The sequence below is a fragment of the Ranitomeya imitator genome, chromosome 1 (assembly GCF_032444005.1).
Source record: "Ranitomeya imitator isolate aRanImi1 chromosome 1, aRanImi1.pri, whole genome shotgun sequence".
Lineage (NCBI taxonomy): Eukaryota > Metazoa > Chordata > Amphibia > Anura > Dendrobatidae > Ranitomeya > Ranitomeya imitator.
Genome location: NC_091282.1, coordinates 433,061,261 through 433,085,649, shown reverse-complemented (window position 1 = coordinate 433,085,649; position 24,389 = coordinate 433,061,261). Strand labels below are relative to the sequence as shown.

The window sequence follows — 24,389 nt, the reverse complement described above, 5'->3', positions numbered from 1 at the left end:
TATATATAGGATGTGTATACGGCTGTGTGCATTAGGTGACTGTTACATGTCGGCTGTATATAGCAGCGGTGTGCTCTCGGTGACTGTTATATGCGGGATGTGCACAGGACATATATATGCCAGCCCAGCATGGCCAGGTTGGTGTCAGCACTGTTCCCTCACATGCTGTGCAGCAGTTTACACGTTGTGCCTGTGGTCTGTATGTCTGGAAGTTGTCAGGAGCAGCATGGGTTTCCTCCCTCCCCTGTAATCTTTGTCTTTGTCAGTTCACTCCACCTTCCCCTATCCCGCCTCCACATCCTCAGCCCATCCTAGAGGCTCTGACTGAAGCCCTCTGGACTAGGTGGTCTCAGTGGTACCTGCAGCTCAGCACGAGAGACTATGCTGCTGCTCTGCCTCCCTGCACTGCTGCTGTGTGTGACAGGTAAGTGCTCACCCTGGGGAGTGTGCTGAAAGAAAAGTCTAGAAAGGAGCTGAAGTGAAGGACATGAGGTGATGGGGACTAAAGAAGATGTGCAGCTGCTACAGAGCTGAGGGCCAGGAGGAGCTGGTACTGAGCACACGTGACTGCGATCTGTGCTAGCTGCTGTACAATCCATCATTATCTATGCATCTATAGCTAGCAGTAAAACAATAGAGGCCACTCCAAAAGACAGTTATGGTGAAAAAAAGCATCTTGGGTGAATAAACCACATGTTTCATCATAATTTTCTTTTTGGAACGCTGCCTAATATTTTGCCTTTATAGAGGAAAGCAAGTTTGTGAGTCACCTGAATGAGTCAACTGTTGAATGTGCTGTCATCCCTTTCTTTTTCTTCCTTTCTTTTTGTCTTTCCTTTCTTTTTCTCTCTCTTTTTTTCCTTTTTTCTTCCTCTTTCCTTTCTTTACTCTTTCTCTTTTTTTCTCTTTCTTTCCTTTCTTTTTCTCTCTTCTTTCTTTTTCTCTCATTCTTTCTCTCTATTTTTCTCTTTCTTTTTCTCTTTCTTTCTTATTCTCTTTTTCTCTCTTTCTCTCGCTCTTTCTTTTTCTCTCTTTTTTTCTCTCTAGCTCTTTCTTTTTCTCTCTTTACTTTCTTTCCTTCGTTTTCCCTCTCTTTTTTTCTCCCTCTTTTTCTCTTTCTTTCTTTGCTTTCTTTCGTTTTTTTTCTTTTTCTCTTTCTCTCTCTTTCTCTCTTTATTTTTTTCTCTTTTTTTCTCTATCTCTTTTTCTCTCTTTACTTTCGTTTTCTCTCTTTCTTTTTCTTTCTTTCGTTTTCTCTCTTTCTCTCATTCTTTCTTTCTCTCTCTCTTTTCATAGTAATTGCAGCACCCACAGGAAATTAATAAATCACACAATTGCAGAAGACTGACAGCTCTCCAAGTTTGTGTTATGGCATTGTTACAGTAAACTTGTAAAAAGCTTGTAGTCCCTGCCAAACCTTATATCTAGGTCTCTGCTTGCAGATTGGCCAATAAAAGAATTGGATGAAGCTTGCTAAGAAAGATATAAGCGGCGCTCGCCCTATAAATACCGCAGACAGTAAGCCATGCTTCCGATGAATTCTTTCATCACTCCTTGTAGCTGAACGGCACAACATTTTGTTTGGGCGATAATATGCTGCTGACACATAGGGAAACATTCACTTTAAGAATCTGTCAAGATCTAGCTGAGAAACCCAAAACAAGAGGAACCACACGTGATTAACGTGTTTGTAGCTGTAGCGTAAGGTTGTGCTTCCCAGGAAGTAATTAATTAGATGATAATATTACTAATATTAGTAATAATAATAAAAAATGACAATAATAATCTATATTATTAGAAGCAATATGTACGCATTATGCAAGCAACTTACTGCAATTCACAATGGGGATGAGACACTTAAATGGTTGGTCTCAACATTTGTCTTTAAGGGTGCACAGCCTATAGTCTCCTCACTTTCCTGTTGCTGGGGGGTGGAACGCCCCATTGAATGACAGCTCTGTTTGAGCAGTGTCATCCTTCTACAAACTTGAATGTGCTGCAATATCTTGCTCATTTGCTTGCTCTTTAATCTGCAGAGTTATCTTTACATTTTCAATACTGGACAACCCTTGGTTCATCAATTCAGTACCCCAATCTAATATACAGGTCCTTCTCAAAAAATTAGCATATAGTGTTAAATTTCATTATTTACCATAATGTAATGATTACAATTAAACTTTCATATATTATAGATTCATTATCCACCAACTGAAATTTGTCAGGTCTTTTATTGTTTTAATACTGATGATTTTGGCATACAACTCCTGATAACCCAAAAAACCTGTCTCAATAAATTAGCATATTTCACCCATCCAATCAAATAAAAGTGTTTTTTAATAACAAACAAAAAAAACAACAAATAATAATGTTCAGTTATGCACTCAATACTTGGTCGGGAATCCTTTGGCAGAAATGACTGCTTCAATGCGGCGTGGCATGGAGGCAATCAGCCTGTGACACTGCTGAGATGTTACGGAGGCCCAGGATGCTTCAATAGCGGCCTTAAGCTCATCCAGAGTGTTGGGTCTTGCGTCTCTCAACTTTCTCTTCACAATATCCCACAGATTCTCTATGGGGTTCAGGTCAGGAGAGTTGGCAGGCCAATTGAGCACAGTAATACCATGGTCAGTAAACCATTTACCAGTGGTTTTGGCACTGTGAGCAGGTGCCAGGTCGTGCTGAAAAATGAAATCTTCATCTCCATAAAGCATTTCAGCCGATGGAAGCATGAAGTGCTCCAAAATCTCCTGATAGCTAGCTGCATTGACCCTGCCCTTGATGAAACACAGTGGACCAACACCAGCAGCTGACATGGCACCCCACACCATCACTGACTGTGGGTACTTGACACTGGACTTCAGGCATTTTGGCATTTCCTTCTCCCCAGTCTTCCTCCAGACTCTGGCACCTTGATTTCCGAATGACATGCAAAATTTGCTTTCATCAGAAAAAAGTACTTGGGACCACTTAGCAACAGTCCAGTGCTGCTTCTCTGTAGCCCAGGTCAGGCGCCTCTGCCGCTGTTTATGGTTCAAAAGTGGCTTTACCTGGGGAATGCGGCACCTGTAGCCCATTTCCTGCACACGCCTGTGCACGGTGGCTCTGGATGTTTCCACACCAGACTCAGTCCACTGCTTCCTCAGGTTCCCCAAGGTCTGGAATCGGTCCTTCTCCCCAATCTTCCTCAGGGTCCGGTCTCCTCTTCTCGTTGTACAGCGTTTTCTGCCACATTGTTTCCTTCCAACAGACTTACCATTGAGGTGCCTTGATACAGCACTCTGGGAACAGCCTATTTGTTGAGAAATTTCTTTCTGGGTCTTACCCTCTTGCTTGAGGGTGTCAATGATGGCCTTCTTGACATCTGTCAGGTCGCTAGTCTTACCCATGATGGGGGTTTTGAGTAATGAACCAGGCAGGGAGTTTATAAAAGCCTCAGGTATCTTTTGCATGTGTTTAGAGTTAATTAGTTGATTCAGAAGATTAGGGTAATAGGTCGTTTAGAGAACCTTTTATTGATATGCTAATTTATTGAGACAGGTTTTTTGGGTTATCAGGAGTTGTATGCCAAAATCATCAGTATTAAAACAATAAAAGACCTGACAAATTTCAGTTGGTGGATAATGAATCTATAATATATGAAAGTTTAATTGTAATCATTACATTATGGTAAATAATGAAATTTAACACTATATGCTAATTTTTTGAGAAGGACCTGTATAAAGCTGAATGTGTGTATGTATGTATGTATGTCCGGGATTGGCATCTGCACCGTCGCAGCTACAGCCACAAAATTTTGCACAGTCACACATCTGGACCCCGAGAGCATCATAGGCTATGTTGTGAGGCGAAATTTTAACCCCGCGCGTTCCAATTCACCAAACAATTTTGCCCCTATCTACATAATGGGTAAAAAAGTGAAAGGAAAAGTGTTGGAAGCGTCGCAGCTACAGCAACAAAATTTTGCACAGTCACACGTCTGGACCCTGAGAGCGTCATAGGCTATATTGTGAGGCGAAATTTTAACCCCGCGCGTTCCAATTCACCAAACAATTTTGCCCCTATCTACATAATGGGGAAAAAAGTGAAAGGAAAAGTGTTGGAGGTGTAGCAGCTACAGCAACAAAATTTTGCACAGTCACACGTCTGGACCCCGAGAGCGTCATAGGCTACGTTGTGAGGTGAAATTTTAACCCCGCGCGTTCCAATTCACCAAACAATTTTGCCCCTATCTACATAATGGGGAAAAAGTGAAATGAAAAGTGTTGGAGGCGTCGCAGCCACAAAATTTTGCACAGTCACACGTCTGGACCCTGAGAGCGTCATAGGCTATGTTGTGAGGTGAAATTTTAACTCCGCGCTTTCCAATTCACCAAACAATTTAGCCCCTATCTACATAATGGGGAAAAGTGAAAGCAAAAGTGTTGGAGGCAAATTGACAGCTGCCAGATGTGAACAAGGGGGACTTAAAGAATGAGAGCGATGGCGCCAAAGAGTATATACCGTACAGTTGCTAAGGTGGGGCCCCGACATGAGATACTCACCACACATGGGGATATGAACACACACACAAAATGCGCCACACACTACCACGTGCTTGAACACATATACCACCCTCAGCACACATTTCACCACACATACACCAACCTCGCCACATAAAAGTCGAAACACAAAAGTCGCCGCTCAAAACTCATCACGCGCAAAACTCGCCACATGCAAAAACTAGGCTCACGCAAAACTCGCCACAAGTGCAAAACTCACCTCATGGAAAACTCGACACATGCAAAACTTGCACACGCGGAAAAATTGCCACATGCACAAAATTTGCAACACATGCAAAAGTTGCCTCACACAAAACTTGCACATACTCAAAAGGCACCAGACATAAAACTCACCACGCGCAAAACTCGCCATGCGCAAAACTTGCTGCACACAACTTGCTACACTAACCTGTCACATGCAACTCGACACACAAAAAGTTGCTACACGCATGTTGCCACACAAAACTCATCTCACAAAAGTCGCTACATGCATGTTGCCACACACAACTCAACACACACAACTTGACAAACGAAACTCGCCCTAAAACACACACAAGTCTGGTATTAGCCTTCAAAAATAAAAATCTGATTAATAAGCAGACAAACTACAAGAGCAACAAATGTACCATATAGGAAATACAGCAGCTGTCAGTCACATGACCTGTCTATTATGTGTATGTGTGAGCTAATATATACTGCCAGGGGGAGGGCTTCCTGTTGGCTGGGGATTTATCAGGCTGCCAATTTAGCTTACAAATACTGAGGTAAAAATACTGAGCAAATAACGTGTTAACGAGGTCTAATACAGGAGATCACACAGGTATATACTATATACAGGGGAGATGACACACAGGTATATACTATATAGAGGAGGAGATGACATACAGGTATATACTATATACAGGAGGAGATGACACACAGGTATATACTATATACAGGAGCAGATTACCTACAGGTATATACTATATACAGGAGGAGATGACATACAGGTATATGCTATATATAGAAGATTACATACAGGTATATACTATATACAGGAGGAGATGACACACAGATATATAGTATATACAGGGGAGATGACACACAGGTATATACTATATACAGGAGGAGATGACACACAGATATATACTATATACAGGGGAGATGACACACAGGTATATACTATATACAGGAGGAGATGACATACAGGTATATACTATATAAAGAAGGAGATGACATACAGGTATATACTATATATAGGAGGAGATGACATACAGGTATATACTATATATAGGAGGAGATGACATACAGGTACAGTGGGGCAAAAAAGTATTTAGTCAGTCAGCAATAGTGCAAGTTCCACCACTTAAAAAGATGAGAGGCGTCTGTAATTTACATCATAGGTAGACCTCAACTATGGGAGACAAACTGAGAAAAAAAAATCCAGAAAATCACATTGTCTGGTTTTTTAACATTTTATTTGCATATTATGGTGGAAAATAAGTATTTGGTCAGAAACAAAATTTAATCTCAATACTTTGTAATATATCCTTTGTTGGCAATGACAGAGGTCAAACGTTTTCTGTAAGTCTTCACAAGGTTGCCACACACTGTTGTTGGTATGTTGGCCCATTCCTCCATGCAGATCTCCTCTAGAGCAGTGATGTTTTTGGCTTTTCGCTTGGCAACACGGACTTTCAACTCCCTCCAAAGGTTTTCTATAGGGCTGAGATCTGGAGACTTGCTAGGCCACTCCAGGACCTTGAAATGCTTCTTACGAAGCCACTCCTTCGTTGCCCTGGCGGTGTGCTTTGGATCATTGTCATGTTGAAAGACCCAGCTACGTTTCATCTTCAATGCCCTTGCTGATGGAAGGAGGTTTGCACTCAAAATCTCACGATACATGGCCCCATTCATTCTTTCATGTACCCGGATCAGTCGTTCTGGCCCCTTTGCAGAGAAACAGCCCCAAAGCATGATGTTTCCACCACCATGCTTTACAGTAGGTATGGTGTTTGATGGATGCAACTCAGTATTCTTTTTCCTCCAAACACGACAAGTTGTGTTTCTACCAAACAGTTCCAGTTTGGTTTCATCAGACCATAGGACATTCTCCCAAAACTCCTCTGGATCATCCAAATGCTCTCTAGCAAACTTCAGACGGGCCCGGACATGTACTGGCTTAAGCAGTGGGACACGTCTGGCACTGCAGGATCTGAGTCCATGGTGGCGTAGTGTGTTACTTATGGTAGGCCTTGTTACATTGGTCCCAGCTCTCTGCAGTTCATTCACTAGGTCCCCCCGCGTGGTTCTGGGATTTTTGCTCACCGTTCTTGTGATCATTCTGACCCCACGGGGTGGGATTTTGCGTGGAGCCCCAGATCGAGGGAGATTATCAGTGGTCTTGTATGTCTTCCATTTTCTAATTATTGCTCCCACTGTTGATTTCTTCACTCCAAGCTGGTTGGCTATTGCAGATTCAGTCTTCCCAGCCTGGTGCAGGGCTACAATTTTGTTTCTGGTGTCCTTTGACAGCTCTTTGGTCTTCACCATAGTGGAGTTTGGAGTCAGACTGTTTGAGGGTGTGCACAGGTGTCTTTTTATACTGATAACAAGTTTAAACAGGTGCCATTACTACAGGTAATGAGTGGAGGAAAGAGGAGACTCTTAAAGAAGAAGTTACAGGTCTGTGAGAGCCAGAAATCTTGATTGTTTGTTTCTGACCAAATACTTATTTTCCACCATAATATGCAAATAAAATGTTAAAAAAAACAGACAATGTGATTTTCTGGATTTTTTTTTCTCAGTTTGTCTCCCATAGTTGAGGTCTACCTATGATGTAAATTACAGACGCCTCTCATCTTTTTAAGTGGTGGAACTTGCACTATTGCTGACTGACCAAATACTTTTTTGCCCCACTGTATATACTATATATAGGAGGAGATGACATACAGGTATATACTATATACAGGGGAGATGACACACAGCAGGTATATACTATATACAGGGGAGATGACATACAGGTATATACTATTTACAGGAGATGACATACAGGTGTATACTATATATAAGGGAGATGACAAACATGTATATACTGAGGTGAAAATGAGGTGTGAGGTGAAAATGAAAAGGTGTGAGTGCAAAATGAGAGGAGTGAGGGAAAAAAGTGTAGTGATCGGAAAATGACAGATGTGAGGTCGAAATGACAAGTGTTAGGCGGGAATGAGAGGAGTGAGGGAGAAAATGAGTGGAGTGAGGGAGAAAATGAGAGATGTGAGGGGGAAAATGAGAGATGTGAGGGGGGAAAATGAGAGATGTGATGGGGAAAATGAGAGATATGAGGGGGAAAATGAAAGATGTGATTGGGAAAATGAGAGGCGTGATGGGAAAATAAGAGAAGTGAGGTGCTATAACTAACCACAGATATTTACTATGCCCAGGCAACGCCGGGCTCTTCAGCTAGTTAAAATATAAAAATGGATACTCACCTCCCCCAACAATGCCATCCCTGCAATGTCAACACCATTGTTCCCAGGGAGTGATTTCACATTGTTGTGTCATGTGCAGGCTGTAGCCAATGAGAGGCCGCTGTTTGACTGCAGCTTATTAATATTTTACATCCGCTCTGCGACTGCTCAATAACTGTAGCCTGCATGTGACACAATGTCACTTCACTTTCTGGGAGCAGTGGCTCCGACATTGCTGAAACGGCGCAACGGTGGGAGGTGTGAATATATATTTTTTTAAATTGAAGTATTGAATTGATTAAGCAGGCGTTGTCCAGTAGTGGAAATGGAGGCAGGAGGGAGGTGACTGGGAACTCATGAGTTAACTCCTCAGCCTGGAATGTTGCATTGTCTCCTTGGCAACGTGCTGTAAACAATGAATGGCAGCAAATTTAAAAGGCAAGTCAACTGCAAACTTGCTTATTTTCATGCGGTTTCACTAATTATACACATTTCAGAATATGAGACAAACCCGTTAAGTGAGGAGACACGTCACCATAACCTGACAAATTCCTTTATAAATGGGATCTGTAGAGGACCATGTGATGGATTCGGCACTGCATTGTCGTTTCAGTTATAAATAGAAACCACAATGCAGATATGATCAGATCATAGAGATATATAAAGTATCGTATGCTTGAATAATGGTTATTGGCACTGTATTAAACACTGAGCCCAAAAGGTATTACCTGTAATAATATTTGGTTATAACAGTATGAATCCATTGGCCCAAAAAAAGCTAGTAATAATTTTGTAATATTTCCAGGATTTCATTTGTTATATTCAGGCTTAAAGGGACACTGTCACCTGAATTTGGAGGGAACAATCTTCAGCCATGGAGGCGGGATTTTTGTGTTTTTGATTCACCCTTTCCTTACCCGCTGGCTGCATGCTGGCTGTAATATTAGATTGAAGTCCATTTCTGGGAAAAAGGAGATTTTCTGTCTCCATAGCTTAATTTCCTGCTTCTTACTTGCTTTTCTTAATATGATATCTTGGTCCTTGTAGTGCAAAATTTTGTTCAGAATGGGTCTCGGGGGTCTGCCCACTGGGCCCAATCCCTTGGGGATCCTATGAGCTTTCTCCACAGCAACCAAAGGAGTGAGGGTATCTTTGTCAAATATACCCAGTAACCATTAAAAAAACCCATCAGGGTCATTCCCCTCAGCTTTTTCAGGAACCACTACCAGTCTAATATTATTGCTTCTCTGACGATATCTCTGACGATATTCCCGGTCATCAGCCTTAGCAATCAGTGCTGCGACTGCTTGCGTGTGAATCTGTATATCTCTGTGGACTGGCGGGAGAGCGTCTCGCTAACTCTGCTTTCCACTGCTTTGATGCATTCTGCCCCTTTCTGCATGTCACGACGTATTATAGAGATAGATTCTTGTATATGGCGGATTTGTCCCATCAGTGTATTGAGGGTAAAGTTGCATCTATTAAGTGCATTGAGGACATCTTGCAGGGAAGGAGAGTCACTCTGGGAAATCTCTTCAAGGATACAACTTTTCCATTTAGGAGCTGCAGTAGATCAATTATGCCTTTAAGGGGCAAAGAGGACTCAGTCTCCTCCTCCATACATAATAACATAAATTGGGACCCTTCACCTGGTGTTCCCCTCATCTCCAGTGTAGCAGACACTGATCTGTTGAGAGGCCTTCAAACTGCTCCAGCTGCGCAGCCACATCTCCTGTCACATCTCTCTGCCTCTGCCCACTGACAGTGAGGACGCCATCTTGTATTTTTGCATCTACATATCTTCCCTGCTACTTGGAGCACAATATGAGACCACCACAGTTCAGAGATCAGCTCCTCGTCATTCAGGGTCTTCAAGGAAGTGGGTGAGTCAATTGCTGGTCCGTTCCTCTCCCAATAAATGGCTCGTTCAAGATGAGTGTCATGGGAGCTCAGGGAAGGCATGTCTCACCGCATGCACCGCTCAGCTACGCCATATTGGAGAACCTCTTTAACAAAGTATGACGTGTACAGATGAAACTCGGATGGAACACTGAAGTGCAAATTATGTCTTCATTGTGTCATCCATTTTACACGGATCACTGTAGACTTTAAATGTCCGAGTCTGACCACAAACCTGATGAGAATATGACATGCTCTCAGTCTCATGGACCGAAAACACGGATCTGTTTTTATGTGGATATATGTGGATCAATTAAACTCTATGAGTCGGGGTAATGTCTGCAAAAAAAATGGACAGCACTGGGATCTGTCACACTGATGTGTGAATATAGCCTCATCCTTAGTTCCCTATATAAGTCTATTTACATTTGTTTTAAGACAGTTGTTCTTCCCAGGAGTGAGCCTTCTATAAAAAACTCTAATAAAGTATGCAGATTTATAAATAGCTGCTCCGCTGTGCACTGTTCACTTTAAGAAACCAAAACAGTTGTGGTATAAATGGCATATAATTTGGCATGGAATTTACATAGAGGGGATAAGGGGTGCACAACAGGTGTCGTTATAGCAAGTCATATCTATATCAATGGTATTGTATCTGCTGGCATGCATGAGGTTATGACTTTCATTTATTTATTAACTCAACTAATCCAAGACTTAATTATAGCAAGCTGGTGAAAGTTTTTTTTATTACAGGGAATTGTATGGGTGGGTGGTGTCTAATAATTCAAAGCTAACCAAATATGAATGTGAATGGCTGTGGGCATCAGAAGAATATGAAAAATGTTTCATTGCATGTGTAAGAGAAGTGGTTAGGATTGTGCAGAATTTTTCACCTTCACTACAGCTGCAATCACAGTAGAGCAGTACAGATAACATGCAATACTTGCTCTACTTCACCTGAAAGGGCAGTGATGTAACATGTGGCTTGGGCTTATTTGCCACAGAATTAGTGTCACAGGTTTCCCCCGACAGAGAGGTACCAGAAAACTGCAGCATCTGATTTCCCGGACTCCTGCACTCATTAGAAGCACATCTTTTTCATATTAAACGGTGCAGGTTTCTGCTAGCAGTGCAGGGGTTAAACTGTTCAGCTGAGAGCTCCTGGAAGCTTTCCAGCATTGATGGTCTCAGCAGTTCTGTGTTGGCCACTCCCCTCTCCTATATATACTCCCCTCTGGCTATCAGAGATGCCAGTGGTAGTCTTAAACTGCCAGGTGTGTAGTGGAGGTGTTGGTTGTTGGTAGAGGCATTTGAAGTGTTACTCTGTGACTGTTGCTTGGTGTTTTAGCTGTATGCAAAATCCTCATCCTCTCCTATTTGGTTTTCTTCTTTTTATCCTCGGTGTTCCCCTCTGTTGTCTTTGAGTGCATATTTGTATGTATCTACTGTGTCAAGTACAAAAAGCAGACAGCACCGCCGGCTTCACTGGATCTGTATGCCTGAGGTGCAATACACAGATTAGAGCTGTACCTTAGGATCTCGGGTGCTCCTCAGAAAAAAACATGTGAATACTGTCCATCAAAAGAAAGAAAAGTAGGTAGCACTCACCGATATTCAGTTGCGATTAAAAAATCTTCATGGCCCGGGAGTGTGAGGGCAGGAGTGTGCAGGTGCTGACGACCGCCGTTTCGCGCTTCTATGGGTCAATCCCGTAAAGATATTTATTCTGTAAAGGGGTTGTCCACTACTAGGACAACCCCTTCTTGATCAAAATGTTTGGCCCCCATCTAATAATAAAGCTTATACTCACTTCCTGTGCTGTTCCCTCTATGTTGGCAGTTACTCTCCCCGGCGTTCTTGTGTGATGTTGTGACATGTGACGCCAGCTCTGGCGTCACTGTCCCCGCCTTCGGACAAATTGAACATGAAGAGAAATTCCAGGCTGCAGCTGATCATGGACTTCCTCTTCATGGTCAATTTCTCCAAAGGTGGGGAAAGTGACTCCAGCGCTGATTGGGCGCTGACATCACATGTCACAACACCGCACAAGAGCCCCAGGGAGAGCGGCTGCCGACACCATGGGAACGGCGCCAACACGGGAGGTGAGTATTAGCTCTATTATTTTTTGGGGGCCAAGCGAGGGGTATGACAAGACGTTGTCCAAGTAGTGGACAACTTCTTTAAGGTTGGTACAGGAAGGAACTTTTGGTAGGAATCCCAGCATTGTTCAGATAATTATGCAGTCTGATAAGAAGTTTAGATATGGTTCTTTTCAAGAAAGAACTTGTAGTTCTCCAATTTTCCTTTCAGATGTGAAAGCTGCTAAGAATCTGAACATGATGACCATTAAGGAGAGATTGGAAATTGATTAAGGCTAACTTGGTGGCCCTGATGTCACGTAGTGACAAGGAACTGTGGGCACCTACCTGATCCCTTAGACTAGAGGGCTGTTGTAAATTCTGCTTTTGGGTTCCCTCCGGTGGTTGTAGGTGGTAATGCAGTTGTCCCTGGGTTGCAGTCCTGGTCAGGTGTATCTGCTGTTCTGACTGGGGTATTTAGGTGTGCAGGATTCATTAGTCCTTGCCAGTTGTCCATGGTTGTTGGGAGGTTTTGGATCTCAGTCTGGTTCCTCCTGCCTTGCTGCCAAATCAGCAAAGATAAGTGTCTGGTTTTTGTTTCTGTGGCACACATGCTGTGTGCTTAATAATTCAGTGCTATTCATTTGTTTTTTCTTGTCCAGCTTAGATTGTGTATTTTCTCAGTCTTGTTGGATTCTCAGGAGTTGCAGACATACGTTCCACGTCTTTAGTTAGATGGTGGAATTTTTTGTATTATCTGCTGTGGATATTTTTGGAAGGGTTTTTATACTTAGTATTCTGTCCTATCCTTTCCTATTTAGTTAGAGTGGCCTCTTTTGCTGAATCCTGTTTTCTGCCTGCGTGTGTCTTTCCTCTACTACTCACAGTCAATATTCGTGGGGGGCTGCCTATCTTTTGGGGTTCTGCTCTGAGGCAAGGTAGAATTCCTATTTCCATCTATAGGGGTATTTAGTCCTCCGGCTGTGTCGAGGTGTCTAGGATTTCTTAGGCACACCCCACGGCTACTTCTAGTTGCGGTGTTAGTTTAGGATTTGCGGTCAGTACAGTTTCCACCTACTCCAGAGAAAGTTTCATGCGGCTCCAAGGTCACCAGATCATAACAGAGGGCGCCCCATCCTATCCCTGTCTCCTGGATTACCCCTGAAGGTGGAGAGGCCAGGGTCACATACCTTTCTAGGTGGAGACGCCAGGGTCACATACCTTTCTATGCTCCTATCTTAACCTTTATCTCTTCCTTCCTGCACGCAGGGAGGTGTGAGGCTGAGGATTACACTAACCAAACAGACAAGGGAAGAGAGACAGGGATGAAAGAAAACTACAAGCATACGAACATATTCACAAAACAACAGAGTGGAACATGGGAGGGATAGGTAGGAAACAAAACAGTGGAGGATAAACATGCAAACCAACTCCAAGCAATAATCTCCTGAACAATTCTCCAACCACATTTAACCAATAACCACACTGGCGCTGCACATATATAAAGAGAAAAGGGGGTACAAAAAAAGCAGCTGGTATTTAAACAGAGGTTGTGCTGACCTCTGTCAATGAATTGAACACAGATAATTAGCTTAAAAATACCACGCTATAGAGTGTGCATATATGTATAAAAACATTCACATAAATGCAGATACACTAAAAACAAGAACCGTGCTAGGAAGATACAGATGATTAACCCCTACTGGCAGGGGTGCAATAAACCTGAGTACAGCAATAGAATGCAACAACCAAAATAATCTCCTATGGACAGTGTGTAGGATGCACCGCAGGACAACAAACTGTCCCCCTGGCAATAGCAGTAAAAACACTACGCTAGTGAGACCCCCACTCCTACAATAGGAGTAATATCAGCAGGCTTGGCGGCCGTAAAAACAATATTATTATAATATGCCTCTTACCATATGCTGCATGTGGCAGGACACCCGGCTATCCCTGGGGGATGTCGTGGGGATGTGCGGTACTGGACGCGTTGCAATGGCGGTGAGGAAAGCACAATGCATGTGCTGATGGTGACCGGAGGGTAGGCGCCGCTAGATGCTCAGGCTATACCGGTGTTGCGTGCCGCTGGTAAGTGCAGAGCCAGGGAACGTCCCGGCCGGAGGCGTCCCTGGTTGCACTTAGAAACAAAGATGGCCACCGCTGTCTGACAGCGTGTGACGTCACAGGCCTATGGAGCCTCGCTGGGGCCAAAAGACTAACCAACGCGTTTCGAGGTGGAACGCACCTCCAACCACCTACTCCAAGCACTGAATTTCTCCTCCAACACCAACCCAGGAAGTAGAACTATCAATGGCAACTCCCAAGTGCCAGTGGTGAGCATATATACCAAAGTGCAGTGGCCAGCACAAAACAGCTGAGGCAATTCAGGATGGAGACCTTCAGGAGATCAACTGAACTGAATAAACCTTGCAATGACAGAGCAAGGAAAAAAATGCACTGTTTAATAGGATGGTGAAGCACTTCTAATCAGTGCAAGATTTCATGTGACTAGACACTGAGATCTTCTGGAAGCTCTCTGTCGTGGTATCCCTGTGACACCTGAGTTCTTTCATATTGGAGGAAAGAGCAGAATTCTGGTTGAACCGCTTCTTCTGCACTCAAATGGTTTGTACATGAGAACCACAGCTTGAGCCTGACACATCCGTATTGAGGTCTGTTGGACAAGCTACTTTGAGATTCCTACCCTCACTCAGGCAAAAGCAGTCCAGCCACCACCGCAGGTCATGCTGGAGTTACTAGCATAGGGTATCCATCTGGGAATGAACTGCAATCCAAAATGTCAGAATATCACTGTGAAAAATTCTGGTATGTGCCCTAGGACAGGGACTACTTCTTTTGTAGATGTCAGAAGACCCAGTATTATCATAATTTAATGAGTCAAAATACTCTTTCTAAATGACAGAAGCGACACATTCTGGCAGAGCTATTCTATCCACAATCATGAAACAGCGGCTTTTACTGTGGATTATGGAGCACTGTTTTTGCAGTGATATCCATGGTATAAATCTAAGGCTGACCCTTGGATTTCTGCAGCAGAACTAAAGTTTAGATTGCTGTTGATCTACAAATCTTTTAGTTGTGCTAATTGGAAATCTGCAACGCGGATTAAACATAGTAGGTGTTGATTTGTAGGTGGTTTTCATATGGATATACTGTAAGTGTATACTTACTAAAATCTGGGTTAGTGTACTGTACCCTTAGGCTTCATTCAGACATCCATGATTATTCACGTATACAATAAAAGGTTCAAGCGTCATCCATGTTTTCCATCTGAGTTTCATCAGTGTTTGATCAGTGTGTCAGTTTTTAGCATCAGTGTTATATTAGTGATTTTCAGATAAATTAAAATAAATAAATTAATAAATTACAAAGCTTCTCTTATCTTTTGCAAAGTTAATCACGGACAGCACATAGACTGCACACTGATGCCATCCATATCTGTCATTTTCACAGACCCATAAACTTATATTAGTGAACTTTAACCTTGACTCACATCAAAAAAAGAGACAAGCCTGCATGTCGCTGTGATTTTTTTTGCAGATATACAGTCTACAAAAATAGACGTTTAAACAACTCATTGTATACAAAGGAGGGAAATTGGAGTCTAAAAATGCTTAAAAAATAAAGCAAACTTTTATTAGCACATATGATTATAAAACAGGACACACAAACAAGATTCGAACTCGGCTTCAGGAAAATGGCCGCCGCGATGTCCATCTGCGCACGCGCGGCATCCCGCGGCCATTTTCCGGAAGCCCCGGGAAGCAGGAGACTCCATCTGTGCACGCGCGGCCTCAGGAAGATGGCCGCGCCCACCGAGAAACCGCTGAATAGCGGCGAGCGCGCTCTTTTTCTACAGCTGCGCAGTGCATTCGGCACTTGCGCATGCGAGAAGCACTACGCCACCAACGGGAACATAAGCAAGATGTGGGGGAGAAACACCGCTGTGACCACGCCCATCCGACCTGACCAGCCTGATTGACAGGCGAAAAAGGCCACTTTTGTAAGGTATTTCGGCAGCATAGGTAGGGAATCAGGGGACAAAAAATACCCTATTGTAAAGCACAGCTCAGGCCCTATATAACGGTATTTTTTATCTCCTACTGAAAAAACGGGGTGACAGGTTCCCGTTAATGTACACTCTGCGCCCCATCTTGACTGAAAAAAAACTGAAATTTTGTAAATTTTGCTAATTTAATAAAAAAAAACCTGAAATATTACATGGTCATAAGTATTCAGACCCTTTGTTTAGACACTCATATTTAAGTCACATACTGTCCATTTCCTTGTGATCCTCCTTGAGATGGTTCTATTCCTTCATTGGAGTCCAGCTATGTTTAATTAAACTGATAGGACTTGATTTGGAAAGGCACACACCTGTCTATATAAGACCTCACAGCTCACAGTGCATGTCAGACGAAATGAGAATGATAGGGTCAAAGGAACTGGCCAAGGACCTCAGAGACAGAATTGTGGCAAGGCACAGATCTGGCCAAGCTTACAACACAATATCTGCAGTACTCAAGGTTCCTAAGAGCACAGTGGCCTCCATAATCCTTCAATGGAAGAAGTTTGGGACCACCAGATGTCTTCCTAGACCTGGCTGTCCAGCCAAACTGAGCAATCGTGGGAGAAGAGCCTTGGTGAGAGAGGTAAAGAAGATGCTCAAGATCACTGTGGTTGAGCTCCAAAGATGCAGTAGGGAGATGGGAGAAAGTTCCACAAAGTCAACATTCACTGCAGCCCTCCACCAGTCGGGCCTTTATGGGAGAGAGGCCCGACGGAAACCTCTCCTCAGTGCAAGACATTTGAAAGCCCAAATAGAGTTTCCTAAGAAACACATGAAGGACTCCCAGAGTATGAGAAATAAGATTCTGTGGTCTGATGAGATGAAGACAGACCTTTTTGGTGATAATTATAAGTGGTATGTGTGGAGAAAACCAGGCACTGCTCATTATCTGCCCAATACAATCCCAACAGTGAAACATGGTGGTGACACCATCATGCTATGGGGTGTTTTTCAGCTGCAGGGACAGGATGACTGGTTGTCATTGAAGGAAACATGAATGCGGCGAAGCACAGAGATATCCTGGATGAAAACCTCTTCCAAAGTGCTCTGGACCTCAGACTTGGCCAAAGGTTTACCTTCCAACAAGACAATGACTCTAAGCACACAGCTAAAATGACAAAGGTGTGGCTTCAGAACAACTCTGTGACCATTCTTGACTGGCCCTGCCAGAGCCCTGACCTAAACCCAATTGAGTGTTACTGGCGAGACCTGAAAATAGCTGTCCACCAATGTCCACCATCCAACCTGACAGAACTGGAGAGGATCTGCAAGGAAGAATGGCAGAGGATCCCCAAACACAGGTGTGCAAACTTGTTGCACCATTCCCAAGAAGACTCATGGCTGTACTAGCTCAAAAGGGGGCTTCTACTCAATACTGAGCAAAGGCTCTAAATACATATGACCATGTGATATTTCAGTTTTTCTTTTATTATAACTTTGCCAACATTTGTACATTTCTGTTTTTTTTTCAGTCAAGATGGGGTGCAGAGTGTACATTAATGAGAACAAAAATGAACTTTTTTGAATTTACCAAATGGCTGCAATGAAACAAAGAGTGAAAAATTTAAAGGGGTATGAATACTTTCCATACCCACTGTATGTGAGAACAACTCAGTAGACTAAACAGGTACATGTGACAACCATGGATAAAACACTTACCATATATACTCGTGTATAAGCCAAGATTTTCAGCACATTTTTGTGTGCTGAAAGTGCTCCTCTTGGCTTATACACGAGTCATGGTGCAGAAAGCCAGCAGGGGAGGGGGAGCGGGGAGCCAGTGGCTGTAGCACAGTGACAGCTGCAGCCACCGGCTTCCAGAAGACATCAATACTTACCCTTGCTGCATCTCCTTCTCTCTGCATCTCTGTCCCGGGGCGGCAGCTTCTTCCTGTGCCGAGCGGTCACGTGGTACCGCTCATTAAGGCCATAAATATGGATGTGACTCCACTCCCATAGGCGTGGAGCGCATATTCATGACCTTCATGAGCGGTACCACGTGACCGTTCGGCACAGAAGAAGCTGCTGCGCAGGGACAGAGATGCAGGGACGTTCAGCAACGGTGTGAGGAGGGTAAGTATGATGGAGGAGGATGGGGAGGACGGGGGAGGATGGAGGAGGATGGGGGAGCCCAGCAGAGTCCAGCCATGCATACAAGATGGGACAGGGGAGCCATGCGATCAAGAGTTGGAGGGTGGGAGCTGAGCCATGCATACAAGATGGGATGGGGGGAGCCATGTATACGAGGATGGGAGGGGGGAGCTGAGTCATGCATACAAGATGGGACTGGGGGAGCCATGCATACAACAGGGGGAGCCACACAAAGCTGGACAGGACGGGGGGAACCACGCATACTGGGATAAGAATGAGGGGACAATACATACCCGGCTTATACTCTAGTCAATAAGCTTACCCAGTTTCCAGTTGCAAAATTAGGTGCTTCGGCTTATACTTGGGTCGGCTTGTACTCGAGTATATACGGTATGTGACAAATGGATGTCTTAATGAGGCCTTACTGTTGATAATGGGTGGCCTTGTGTCCATATGTACTAATAGAGTATTAAAACAGATGTTGTCTTCATGTGTCTCGGCAAATGTCTTCTATGCTTAGGGTGCAACTAGGAAACCAGAATCTGTCCACAGATAACAAAGGATGAGGGTCTATACTTTCAGCAACAAACAATCCCCACTAGTGGTTTGTAATGTATTAGCCATAACAATAAGTCCCCTGAATTGACTGCACAATGTTTGTTTGCAGTCCTTGGAGATGTAATGTATAAGGTTAAGTTTCCACGGTGAGTTTTTGACTCTGTGTATTTTCGATTCTCAAAAAACGCAGTGTCTTACAGTTTCAGCAATGTGGATGAGAGTTTATAAAAATCTTGTGGACTGTGCTTTTTTTTTGTTATGCAGCATAAATTTACCTGCGGTGCATGAAATGTCAATTTCTCTTGTGTTAAAAAAGCAATAAAAACGCACATAGAAAAAATAAAAGATGCAATGAAAAAAAAAGGTAAGTAGAGCAGAAAATTAGCAACATCGAAAACTCACCAAACACTCATCATGGAAACATAGCCTGAGAATAAATAGAATCTGTAATCAGAATACGGTAGGCTATATACAGTTGCTGTATTTTTCTTATTTTAGATTAAATAACATAACAAAAATTGTTAGAAGAGTGTACACAGCCTTAAAGGGGTTGTCTGGTCTTATTTGACTGCAGACTTGTGAATTCTCACATCATACGCACAGGATGCATCCCATACAAGCGTATCGATCGAGGCCAGAAACACATTTTAGTTGGAATGTGTCCGGAAGTATGCAAGTTGCGTATTTACTTGACCACCCGCTTCTGGTGCCAGCACTGGAGAATCCTCACAGCACACCGTCTGCACGATGTGGGGATTCACAAGTCTGTAGTCACATAGAGTGACTGCAGACTTGTAGCTTAAGACTGGACAACTCCTTAAAGGGCACATTATACTAATCATTCTTATGATGAACCTTGACAATGTATAGATTCAGGTCTCTTTTTTATTTGGAAGATGAAAAATCCCATAAAGCATAGAACATTTCCTACATTATTTAACAGGTCAGGAATTCATGGAAACGATGCATCAACCACCCAGATGAATCCAGTTCTGTTTTAAAGAACAGAATAATCCTCAAGTTTCACAATTTGTCTTTTTTTATACTTTTTGCTTTGGCAGAGACTTAAAGTTCTTTTCCATCCACTACTATGATAATATTGTATTTAATCTTTTACATAAGCAGATTTGTTAAAAGGCTGACAGATCTGATGTGTTAGTTAACCATTCATTGGAATAGCAGGATATCATTGAATAGGCACTTTGCCAAAAACATATAGAAATATTGTAACAAGTCGCTAGGGTTGTTTTCATTACACTTTTTTATGTTTTGGTTTTTTTTTGCGGCACTTAAGATTTTGAAAAGACAAAAAAAATGATCAGCACCTTCAATCAGAATGAAGAAAGTGTGAACAGGAGCAAACTGCTGTGACTATATTACATACGAAACAAAGAGTACAGCGGCACTCTGTAAGCGTAAGCTGCACGCAAACATTGAATATGTGAAACTTGAACTGCATTACTGCTATATTGAGTATACCTATAAAATGAATGTAGTTAGTTGTGTGCCTGTGTTTGTAAGGCAATCCCCGCATTGTTTTGTGGCTGTCTTTACAGCTCCGAAACATGCGGCCGCAGGGACTCGAACATGTCACCCGAGCACCCGCGATACTCAAGGCAAACTGGAATAACGAGCACTTGCGCTCGTCACTACTTAGCACACTACATTGGCCAATTCATATGAGCCAACCAGCCACAACAAGGCAACCTTCCTCTGGTGTGACCCTATCATTAATATTATATATGCCTCTACTGGCCCAAAATCGTACAAATTTAAAGGATAGCTAGAATCCAATGCTAATAATAAGCAGCCTAAGGGCCTGTGCAAATGAGCGTATGAGAAATTGTTCAACTTTAATCCAGAAAACACGGACAATCTCCTGATAATATTCATACGATTTTCATTTGTGTGTCTGTTTTTTTTTTACGTCCGTGTCATGTCCATAGATCCGTTTTCATACATCTACACAAAAAAATGGACATGATCAAATTCAGTTTCCTAGGTTTATAATAGAAATGTATCTGTAAAAAATAGATGCCACTCAGATGTTCCGTAAGGGATCCGAATCTTTTTTATGCACCTAGAAACTTGACTGGGGGAGTCTTATCCGATATATGCAAGAGAGTAGTGCAAGCTGCAATTTTTTTTTATTACAGTCAGACTGAGAGAAAACTGTTCTTTTGAACAGCCCCATTGAAAAACATGGGTCAGTGTCTATGTGTTATCTGATCAAAAATCAGACTGCACATGTTCGATTTATATGCTCATCTGCATCAGCCCTTATACTAATGGAAGAAATGCTCGGCCAACTAAGGAGGCTATGTATATAATACAAAGAAAAAAATTTGATCACCACCTCCTAATAGAATGCGGTAAGTGTGAATTACCTTCATTTTATGAGTATATTCTATATAGCGGTAATGCAGTTAAAATTTCACATACAGTGGGGAAAATAAGTAAATGATTTTTAAATAATTAAATATTTTATTGCATGGAATAAGTATTTGATCACCTACCAACCAACAAGAATTCTGTCTCTCAAAGACCTGTTTATTTTTCTTTAAGACACTAATACTCTACACTCATTACCTGTGTTAATTGCACTATTTACCTGTAAATGACACCTGTCCACACATTCAATCAATCCCACTCCAACTTCTCCACCATGACCAAGACCAAAGAACTGTCTAAAGACACAAGGGACAAAGTTGTAGACTTGCACATGGTTAGGATAGGCTACAGAACAATAGGCAAGCAGCTTGGTGAGAAGGCAACAACTATTGGCACAATTATTGGAAAATGGGAGAAACACAAGATGATAGTCAATTGTTCTCAGTGTGGGACTCCATGCAAGATCTTGCCTCGAGGGGTATGGATGATTCTGGGAAAGGTCAGGAATCAGCCCAGAACTACACGGTAGGACCTGGTCAATGACCTGAAGAGAGCTGGGACCACAGTCTCAAACATTACTATTAGTAACACACTATGCCATCATGGATTAAAATCCTACAGAGCGCTCAAGGTCCTCCTGCTCACGCCAGCACATGTCCAGGCACATTTGAAGTACGCCAATGACCATGTGGATGATAAAGAGTAGGCATGGGAAAAGGTCATGTGGTCAGAGGAGATCAAAATAGAACTTTTCGGGAACCACTCGCCGTGTTTGGAAGAAGAAGAAAGATGAGTACCACCTCAAGCACACCGTCCCAGCCGTGAAGCATGGTGGGGAAAACATCATACTTTGGGGATGCTTTTCTGCAAAGGGGACAGGATGACTGCAATGTATTGAAAGGAGGATGGATGGGGTCAGGTATCCCGGGACTTTGGCCAACAACCTTCTTCCCTCAGTAAGAGCATTGAAGATGGGTCTTTGGCTCGGTCTTCCAACATGACAATGACCTGAAACACACAGCCAAGGCAACTAACTTCTGTAAGAAGCATTTCAAGGTCCTGGAGTGGCCTAGCCAGTCCCCAGACCTGAACGCAATACAAAATCTTTGGAGGGAGCTGAAACAATGTTGCCCAGCAACAGCCCTGAAACCTGAAAAGATCTGGAGAAGATCTGTATGGAGGAGTGGGCCAAAATCCCTGCTGCAGTGTGTGCAAATTTGGTCAAGAACTACATGAAATGCCTGACCTCTATATTTGCAAACAAAGGTTTCTGTACCAAATATTCTGTTTTTCTATTGTATCAAATACTTATTTCATGCAATACAACGCAAATTAATTATGCCAAAATCATAAAATCATACAATGTGATGTTCTGGATTTTTTTTAAGATTCTGTCTCTCACAGTTGAAGTATAGTTACAACCTGGTAAATCTTTTGCAATTCTAGTACCACCTCTCCATCATGACTGTGTAGACAGAACAAGGCTAGTGCATTCAGTGATTGGCTGCAGTGGTCGTACATCGTAAACAAGATCACACCTCTGAAACCCTGTGAACAAAAGACTTTAAGGAGTTCTTGATACATTTGGTATTTGTTTTTTTTTGTTTTTTTCTAGACTTACAGTTTAAGGCACATCTTTTTTACAGTACTATCCAAGATCTGTAGCTATAATCCTGAATACAATAAATACTTGTATTGTGCTACAATTGGTAAAAATTTATTGGCCTCTGACTTTCCTAGTAGCATGAGTGTTGGCAACTGTTATTCACATTATCTAACTATAGAATACTCTTTTCTAGTAAGAGTTCTTACAGAGTACCATGTACAGCTCTGGCAAAAATTAAGAGACCACTGCAAAATTGTCAGTTTGTCTGATTTTTCTACTTATAGGTATATTTTTGAGTACAATGTAAATTGTTCTTTTATTATATAAACTTCTGACAACATGTCTCCGAATTTCCAAACAATACATTTTGTATTTTTTTTCTGAAAAGGAGAAATGGTCAAAATTAAAAAAACCCAGTGCTTTCGGACCTCAAATAATGCAAAGAAAACAAGTTCATAATCATTTAGAAACAATAATATTAATATTTTAACTCAGGAAGAGTTCATAAATCAATATTTTGTGGAATAACCATGATTTTAAATCACAACTTTCATGTGTCTTGGCATGCTTTCCACCAGTCTTTCACACTGCTTCTGGCAAAAAAAATGTAAGCAGTTTTTCTTTGATTGATGGCTTGTGACTATCCATCATCCTCTTGATTACATTCCAGAGGTTTTTAATGGGGTTCAGGTCTGGAAATTGGGCTGTCGATGACAGGGTTTTGATATGGTGGTCTCTTATTTTTGGCCAGAGCTGTAACTCGGACAAGTGCTATTTGTGTTTTTGACTGATAGCACTCATCTCAATGTTATTCTATGGGGTTGAACACATGTCCGTATTTTTTTCTCTGACCAATTTGGCCCAAAGAAAAAATCTCAGCATGCACGATATGCTTCCTATAATTGGAAGCCACTCACCCATTCATATCTATGGGTCCGTGGAAAGCATTGGATTGCACTCGAATGACATCACGGACAGACTGAATGAAGAACATGGAGAATCTTATTTTATTTTTAAAGATCTCCATATCTGAGAAAATTGGATCACACTCTAATCAAACTCTGATCAGAGTGTGATTAGCATGATTGGGCCAATTTTCTCGGATATGGAGAAAACCCTATATGTGGATGTGTGAACCCAGCCTAATAGTATTTTACTTACTGGCAGTTGTAATTTTTTTCTTTTTATTGGCAGGTTTTGCTGAAGGAGCCACTGTCTCTGAGGGGTCTTGCACTTTCGAAAATAACACATGTGCCTACAAATCTGCTTTTGAATTTCTTCCATGGATTGTAAATACAGAAGGTAAGATAAATGTCTTCTAGCCTGTACTTGTCTTTCTTCCCTGTTAGGAAATCTTGACAATGTAAAAGGGGTTCATCCCTTCTATTAACCTAAATATTTTGGCATGACAACCCCTTTAAGAACATGAGTATTGTTACATAACATTTTTACGTTCTTCAGTAACTTTTCATGTCTCACACAGTAAAGCCAGTTTCAGGCAACCCTAATTTGGTAGTATTTGAGCACCGGTATTATAGCTTGCAGTACCCTCTCGTGTTTCTGTGCCACTGAGCTTAGTACTCATAGAAGATGTTGTGCTCTATGTCTGGTCACTAAAAGTGAAGAAGCTTGGGTGTATTTCAGATATCTAAAATCATCCTTAATTAGGGAAGGATGTGGACAGTTTATGTT

At 42.2% G+C, this 24,389-nt stretch overlaps 1 protein-coding gene across 1 annotated transcript in view; it reads left to right on the top strand.

The window, feature by feature from the left end:
* The first annotated feature begins 296 nt into the window (after positions 1-296).
* The window catches only part of MAMDC2 (MAM domain containing 2), a 173,428-nt gene continuing 149,335 nt past the window's right edge, over positions 297-24,389 (top strand). Inside the window, exons 1-2 of the mRNA XM_069763557.1 lie at positions 297-424; positions 23,892-23,999. Coding sequence (XP_069619658.1) covers positions 382-424; positions 23,892-23,999 — 151 coding nt within the window. The 5' untranslated portion in view covers positions 297-381. The remainder of the gene's footprint in view (positions 425-23,891; positions 24,000-24,389) is intronic.